Consider the following 8,717-nt stretch of genomic DNA (forward strand, 5'->3'; position numbering starts at 1 on the left):
ACTGTGCTATAATTTCCTCTGTCTCAATTGCTTCCATTATTTGCTTAGCTACTACTACTGGATATCTCTGCTTTGCCTTGTACCTGATATCCACTACCTGCAACATCCTGTACTTCCTAGTGGAGCATGTTTACACAGCAGTTTTTATTCAGGAGAATTTGTGATTTTGATTTATTGATCTTGATACATTAAATTTGTATAAATGGCAATAGCCTTATTTAATTTCAATAAACGTTGAATCACAAAAAGTACTTGCTCCGCCGTGACTCAAATCCGGATCTCTCACTTCCCGGGTGAATGTGCTACCATTACCACAGAGCCCTTACTTTTTACAATTCAATTATTTTGTAATTGGCCGTATCTGTCACATATGCGTTTAAATAACCAAGCTAACATATGATCGTAGACCAAATACCTGTCAAATGACTTTTATTTATATTAAATTTGTATAGATGGCAATAGTCTTATTTAATTTCAATAAACATTGTATCGCAACAATTATTTATATATATATACATACAGGATGATTCGCGAAGATATTCATAAACTGTGGGAGCTCATTTTACATGTAAAAATAATAAAAAAAGTTTATATAAACCTGGGTCTGGAAATGCTTTATGGCTAGCATAAGATTTTGCTCGGATTTCATCTCACTATGCAAAATGTGGTCTTCCTGAAATTCTGGTAAGGTAGATTAAGTGACAAATTCCATCCTTATGGCTTTTGACCTGATAAATGAAATAAAACAGGTTCCATAATACATGTAAGTTACACATTTAAGTAGTTTTTGATAAAGCCCGTGTCAATTGCAAACAAAGGAGTAGAAAAACACATGTTTCATAATTGGGCAATAGTAACTTTATTATTTCACCAAGAAACAGATCAAAGATTTTAGTAGAACTGGTAGAAAACTTAATTCTAAACAAAAAAATAGTGTAAAAAAAGTACACAGAAAGCGAATAGATGTTCGATTAAGTTAATTTTTATTTATAACAGTACAACACTTTTTACATTTGATTGACAATAACTTAGTTAATTACCCTTAAACATTAAATCTCTACTAGTAATTGTAAATTTAAATTCTTAAATTAAAATTATTCCATAGAGTATATTGATTTTATCATTGCATTCAGGTGCTCCCAACATACTGTACGGCTTGATTAAATTTTATTTTAATACACAGAATGATTTTTTGCAGGAAATTTTTATTTTATAAATTGTCAATATAATAAAGCAATTGTTCAACAATGATATGATTGTAATTTTGAGAGCTAACAACTGAGTTTCAGTCCATGTGCGTATTGTTTTGTTCTTAGTAATTGTGTGTCAGTCCATGTAAGTATTTTTTTGGCCGTAGTAATTATTAAATTGTTAGAGTAATAACTCCACATTTATTTATAAGTGAAATACGCCGATATGGTGTTTATTTACGGTTTACATGAAGGCAGTGCTACGGCTGCTGTTGAAGATTACAGACATTGTTACCCTTACCGCAAGAATTCCAAATGCTAGAACAATTAGTGATACATTTCTTACGTTACGGGAAACAGGATCACTTCCTAGCGCAAAGTTTCAGTATGACCGCTCTTGCCAACATGACGTTATTGTAGAGGAAAAAATTGTTGTTTCTGTTGAACATAGTCCAGGTATTAGTACAAGACGTATTTCTAAACGGTTCAGGGTTACGCAAGGTAAAGTGTGGAGAACACTCAATAATAACAAGCTCTATCCCTACTATAAACAAAAAATACAGCATTTATATCCAGGAGACAATACTCATTGTTTGGAGTAATGCGTTTGGTTAAACACTCATCATCGACTCTTAAGTATATTTGATTTACTAATGAGTCACAGTTCACTCGTCATGGCATCAACAATATACGAAACCAACATTCAGAATCATTGGGCAGAAGTGAACCTTCATACAACAATTGAATGCAACTTTCAACAGCGTTTTAGCATTAGCTTATGGAGTGGTATTATTCATGATCAGCTAATTGGACACTTTATTTTTCAAGAGCGCTTAACAGGTCAGGCATAGTTACAGTTTCTTCATGAAGAATTACCAACATTACTTGAAGATCTTCCTCTTACAATGCAATGCCAATGTACTTCCAACATGATGGCGCATCACCACATTTAAAAATATTGTTTCCACCTACTTGAATCAACAGTAGTTTCCTCCTGCTTGGTCACACAATCTACAGAGTAGATCCTTCTGGAAAATAACGACTCTGTGAGGATGCTTCCTTCAACTCTTGTGATTAGACCCACAATGAAGACTGATCTACTTAAGCACAAGTTGGCCAGAGCATCATCTCTTTCTCATGGGAGACTCCCTCATGACCAGGAATCCAACAGACAGTTCCCCAAAAATTGTACTAGTTCACAACATTGCTACCTGAGGCTGCTAAATAGCAGATCATCCAGTCACTGGTTTTGTCAGTGTTCTACTACTGTTTCCCACCTTACGGCAATAACATCTCAAAAGAGGATGCAAACCAGATTCAAAGAATGCAGAAAATGCAGCTTTATATTTTGTCAGTATAATCTTTGGAAATTTGATCATGTTTCTGCTTACCAAGAAGCTATTCAGCTATCCATACAATACCAATGGACAGGGTGTGTAAAATACAGACTTGCTGTAAGTCCTTGTACTGAATGAGTTGTGTTGCACTTCTCTAAGTTTTCTTTAGAAATATGGAGGAAGAGGTTTGGATATTTCGGCCCAAAACCATGCAACAACCTCCTCTGTGACCTCGTTAACTTATCCTGTACTGCATTACAAAATTGTTGTAATTATTGTATAATGCTTGAATCATTGTTGTAAAATACGTATAGTGTATGTGTAGTAACATTTGATTGTATTAGGTTAGTTTTATTATTTAGGAGTTATTTTGAAAATCAGATGTATCTGAAAATCTCTCTTCAATAAAAGCATTTTTATTATAAATATTAACCAAGAACGGTTGTTCAGCGTCCCTAAAGACAAATGGTTAACAAAGCATGGATTTTCTGCACTCTGAGATAACTGGATGGAGCTCTAAAATCTAATCCAGGCTGAGAAGTCCTAGAGCCTGAGAGCTCCCAAAAATCAGGAACTAACAGGCAGAAAGACAGAGGCCAAAAGCTACCAAAGGCATGGGGCTGTTGAAGAGTGTGATGTGCCAGATGCTGGAAGGTTCTAGAGGCTGAAAGTTCCCAGGGGCAAAGAGATGACAGTGGACGAGAGCTCCTAAAGACTACGAATTAATACCAGAGGCTGGGAGATATAGGAAGCCAGAAAATGCCAGAAACTGGAAGATACATATGATAAAAGCCAAAAACTGGGAAAACCCTAAGACGTACTTGCCCGAGGTTGAGAGCTGTCAAGTTGGGAGATGATAAAGTCCGGGATAATCAAGAGTTTTCTTCAAAATTTATAATTAAATCTTGCAGCTTTGCATGTGATTTCCTGTTGAATAATAGGTACCTCACATAGTATATTCTTTTGAAAGGATGTAATAAACATTCCTGAATGTAAATTATGGTCACTGGAATATATTATAATCTTGTGATCCATTTTAGAATAATGTAGTTTTAATATTTTGGGATCTTGAAATCGTAGAATGAAACAGCTTTTATGAGTACAAATGAAATAGACCAATTTCTCTGCAACATTCTATAATATTAGAATTGATAGCCTCAACAGTTTCAGAAACACTTGAACTGTTTTAGGTCAAAGTGAAAGAATACTTAGTCCGTATAATCTTAGTGGGGAAACTTATGATGTAATATGATGGAGCCCTATGATGATTTTGAATCAGAATTAGAAATGTTTAATATACGAGGTCCAATCAAAAAGTATCCGACCTCGTCGTGTATCGCGGCTTCTGCTGCCAATAAGATAAGATTTGTTGCGACAATAGTTCCTACTATGATAAGGAAAGGTACAAAGTCTTATCTTGATCCCCCGACTGGTTCGCCGGAGACGGGTCAGTATGTACTGATAAGTCAAGTGCGCGTATCAGTTTTCTCTAACTGTGAAGATGACGGAAAAAGTGGAACAACGTTATTGCATTAAATTTTGCGTGAAACTCGGAGAAAAACAAAGTGAGACCATTCGGAAAATTCAGCTAGCATTCGAAAATGAGGCAATGAGTGTTACGCAGATTAAAGAGTGGTATAACCGTTTCAAAAGTGGTCGAACCTCGGCAGAAAGTGACGCGCGTTCGGGCCGACCAAAAACAAGTCGAACTCCGGAAATCATCGAGAAAGCAAAAGTTTTGATCTGTGAAAATTGTCGAATGACTGTGGAGGAAGTAAGTACTGAGTTAGATGTCAGTTTCGGATCAGCTGAAGCAATTTTAACGGATGACTGGGGATTGCACCGGGTAGCCGCAAAATTTGTGCCAAAATTGCTGACAGACGAGCAGAAGCAACGGCGATTGGATGTTGCCGAGGACATGCTGCAATGTTGTGAGGATGATGCGGACTTTTTGACATCGATAATAACTGGAGACGAAAGTTGGGTCTATGGATATGACCCTGAGACCAAATTTCAGTCATCACAATGGCAGTCTCCCCAGGATCCTCGGCCAAAAAAAGCAAGGCAAGTTCGAAGCAATGTCAAAGTGATGCTTACTGTTTTTTTTCGACCACCGTGGAGTTGTGCACCATGAATATGCCCCTGAGGGTCAAACTGTGAATGCACAGTACTATTTAAGTGTCCAACGTCGTCTCCGAGATGCGATTCGCCACAAAAGACCTGACTTGTGGGCGTCTCAAAATTGGCGGCTACACCACGACAATGCGCCAGCTCATTCAAACTTTTTTGGCGAAACACGGCACTCCGCAAGTTCCTCAGCCTCCGTACTCTCCAGATATGGCTCCATGTGATTTTTGGCTCTTCCCCCACCTCAAAAAACCATTGAAAGGCACCAGATTTGAAAGTCGAGAAGCAATTATGAAAAAAACGACGGCTGATCTCATGGCGATGCCGAAAAGTTATTTTCAAGACTGCTTCCAGAAGTGGAAACGTTGCTGGAATCGGTGTGTTGCTTCTCAGGGTGCTTATTTTGAAGAAAATTAACGCCAGCTTTTTTCAGGTAACTTCAGTTTTACGTTGCACCAAAAGGTAGGATACTTTTTGATTGGACCTCGTATATATATTATTTCAGTGTTCATTGTTAACAAGTTAACATAAAATTCCCACTGGCTCTCATTTGAGGTCTAGCTAGTGGAAAAGAATTTTTGATTTGAATTAATTGTACTTTACATGTCATAGTAACTACGATTTCACTTGTAGCCATGATTAAAAAACATGCATATTTGGCCTTTGAGATCTACTTTAGTCAAAACTTGTCTACTTTCGCTCGTTAATCTTCTTCTAGTCTAATTTATTATCGATTTTTTAAGTTGATTGCTTAAAATTCTTCAAAGATTCCAAGTATAGCTTAAAAATTAATAAAGTCAAATAACTTCTCCCATTATGTATCATACGAAACTTGTATTTTAAAATATTCACATTATCAGAGAGTCCTTGAAGACTTTGTTTGTAAGCAGTGAACATTTATTTAAAATCTAGAACATCCTCAAAAAACTTTTGTTTGTACACATATTATTATTATTTTTTTAAACATAACTACCAATCTGTTAATAAACACAGGTTTTTAGTATTAAACTATACTCACTAAGTATAGTTTCTTTTCTTTAATTCACTCCATATACAACACAAATTTTGTAGAATCACACAATTTTAGTACCAATATGTATAAATGAAATAAAATAGCAAATAAACAATATAAATAATATTTTTTTAAATCACATTAGAAATACATTGGAAATATGTGACAGAAAATACACTGGCTATGACTACAACTACTTAAATATACAAGATTTTTCGCTTACAGTTGGTACAAAATAGTACTTTACAAATCTGAATTATGCAACCTGGGTTGTTTTGTAAAAAGGCTGTAAATAAATTTAAATTTTCAAAAATGAAAATTGTATATTCTAGTATTTTATATCCATGCAAAAGTTGTATTTCAAAATCTTAATGTTTTAATAAAAACTTATTTGGTTTTTTAACACTACTGTACCTCTTATTTTCTTCTACAGTACTGTGTGATTTTAGAATTGATGATCAAAACAATTAAATAACTGTTAAGTTTTCTGTCTGTCTGTGGATTTTACACTATAGTGATGTTTTAAGTAATCGTTACTGAAATTTGAATGTATGTTACACCTATTACTGTATAGTCATATATCAATGAAAAAGTCATAATATTTTTGTTATAATTTTCTAAAGTTGTAGTTAAATGTTAAACTCTACAAAAACCTTATGATGATGTATAAAACTTTACAAAAAAGCTTTATTTAATAATGGAAACACTATCAGCTGTTTTAACAATTAAGTGATAATTTTTAATGGGCTATTGTATTTTTAATAATGAAAATTTTTAATGTAGTGATTGTTTTGTAGTAACAATAAAAAAACAAACAAACAAGATCTGTACATGTGAATGAGTGTGCAAGGGATTTGCATGAACTGACACGGAAACGCTTTCACCACAAAACTAAACAAAACTGATTAAAAATGCAGAAGGCTTCCCCTGATATCCGGATCCGACTCACTATAAACTTTTAAAGTATCCATTAGTGTACTCAGATATTAAAATCCAGCCTTTAAAACTAACAAATAAACATCCGTCCACCTTTAAACAATTCACAGTGGAAGGGTGGTGTATAATTAATACGATCAGTAACTGCCACGATTGGCCGTTCTGTTCGGCTTAAGCATGGAATTATTTGTAATTTTCCCGGCCGCAGTTTACAAATAAATAACAAAGCAGTTTTCAATCTGGGCTGCCCGAAGCTTTATTGGACAACTGTAATCAGGGTCGGCCTGTGCTTGTATGAAAACAAAACTGGTTATTTATTCTGACTTGATTAATTATTGCAAGACTAATATTGTGTTTGAAAATTGTCAGTACTTGGCCATGCCAGTGTGTGCGATAAGATTATTTATTTATTTATTGCTATTGCTGTATCAATTCTAAATTATAATGTTTTCTTGTCTTGTTAAACGTCCTTGTTTAATTTCTTAATTCAGGATGCATGGTTTTTAAACATTATTTATACAATAATATTATTTTGTCAATTAGATTTGAGTATTTATTTTATATATTTTTAGTAAGGTGGATATATTTTTTAAAGTGGATAGAAAACAGAAAATACCATGAATAGTCTTTAGGTATAGATAATAAGAAATAATAAATACACCTCGGCATGTATGTATAATCACTAAAATATACTATCAGTTAAAAATTATATACTGTAGAGTATTTAATGAAATTATAATTGAATTTTCTATCATGATTTGGAGACAAAGATGACAAAAATGAGGTGAAAGTCACTGGGTTAATTCTCTTTATAACATTGGCTGATACTTTTATTTGCTTATCAATTTTTTTTTAATGTCTATCTAAAAACTACCTGTTAAAAATGTATCATGGTATTTTTTATGTTTTTGGTTTCTTAACTTTTTGCTACCAAAGAAAATACTTATCTTCAACCAGTTTTTGTGGGCCTGAATTAAGATGTCCTGAAGTGCTATTTTAAATGTTTACAACTCCAAATGTAACTGGTGTGTAAACTGTTTTCTTGTCTTTAGGAAAAGTTCTGTACCTTCAAGTGCTGCAACTAAAAAGTTCTAAAAAATATCTTCCTGTAAGTTGTGGTTTCATTTAAGATGCTTTAAGTCATTTCATGAAGCACAATAATAATAAACAGTTATTTAAAATTATAATGTTCTATTTTTTTTATTGAGTTGTTTTTATACCAAATAAAGTTTTATACTATTCTCAAATTTTGCATATTTTTTTAATATTCTTGTTGCCTGTACCTATTATAAGCAATGTTATGTTTAAGGTTGAAGAACTGAGAAAAACATGGGTTTCTTATCAAATGGTTACATTATATTTATGTTATAATGGAGTTAGAGAGCTAAATAAATGAAGGACTCTGTGTTGAATGTTTATTATAGTTAGTGTAACTTTAAAATATGTGTATAAAAGAATTTTCTGTCTTGGGTACTGATAATGAACTGTGTTCAGCCTCAGATTCATAGCTCCAGAGTAGTTCAGTAAGAGTAGACATGTATAGGCTATGATCATTTTCTAGTTCTATCTCCTGGAAAAGGTTATTTGACAAATATATAAAGTATTTTAAATTGTTACAGGTTGTAAAAATCATTAGATCCTCGGAAACGGCAGGACGCTACATCTCCTATCGTCTGGTGTGTTAAGCGTAATACAAGATGTTGTAAATAATAATTTAATAAACCATTTTTACTTTTAGAAATGTCTTGTTATATTAAAATAAGTGCATTCAGAATTCTGTGTTTATTTACTCCTTTTCTTTTTAGTATTGTTGTGCTTGTATTTGCCAACATTTTATCGAGGATGTAGATTTGTTCAATGCAGTTGCCATGTGTAATGGTTTAGTAAAAGGTTTATTACTACAGGACAGAGGGTAGTCCTGACGTTGGGGTGAGGTGGTGAGAGGAGGTGGGGGTAAGTGGGCGACATTTAATTAGCAATTGTGAACAGCGCCACTAACAAACAACTCCTTATTAGTGGGCCCTTCCCTCTTAGTGCGGATTGTTCTTTCATTTAGTGCCGCCTGAGCAAGTGCCTTCTTACATAACTTGGCTTAATTAGTCTCATATGGAATGA

General features: G+C 33.9%; 1 protein-coding gene across 3 annotated transcripts in view; it reads left to right on the forward strand.

Annotated features, from left to right (window-relative positions):
- Positions 1–8,376, forward strand: part of LOC124354652 (DNA-directed RNA polymerases I, II, and III subunit RPABC1) — a 52,372-nt gene extending 43,996 nt beyond the window's left edge. For all 3 annotated transcript variants that reach the window (XM_046805278.1, XM_046805276.1, XM_046805277.1), the window contains one exon: positions 8,222–8,376. In XM_046805278.1, the coding sequence (XP_046661234.1) occupies positions 8,222–8,287 (66 nt within the window). In that variant the 3' untranslated portion in view covers positions 8,288–8,376. The remainder of the gene's footprint in view (positions 1–8,221) is intronic.
- Positions 8,377–8,717: the final 341 nt, after the last annotated feature.

This window comes from Homalodisca vitripennis, chromosome 2 (assembly GCF_021130785.1).
Source record: "Homalodisca vitripennis isolate AUS2020 chromosome 2, UT_GWSS_2.1, whole genome shotgun sequence".
Classification (NCBI taxonomy): domain Eukaryota; kingdom Metazoa; phylum Arthropoda; class Insecta; order Hemiptera; family Cicadellidae; genus Homalodisca; species Homalodisca vitripennis.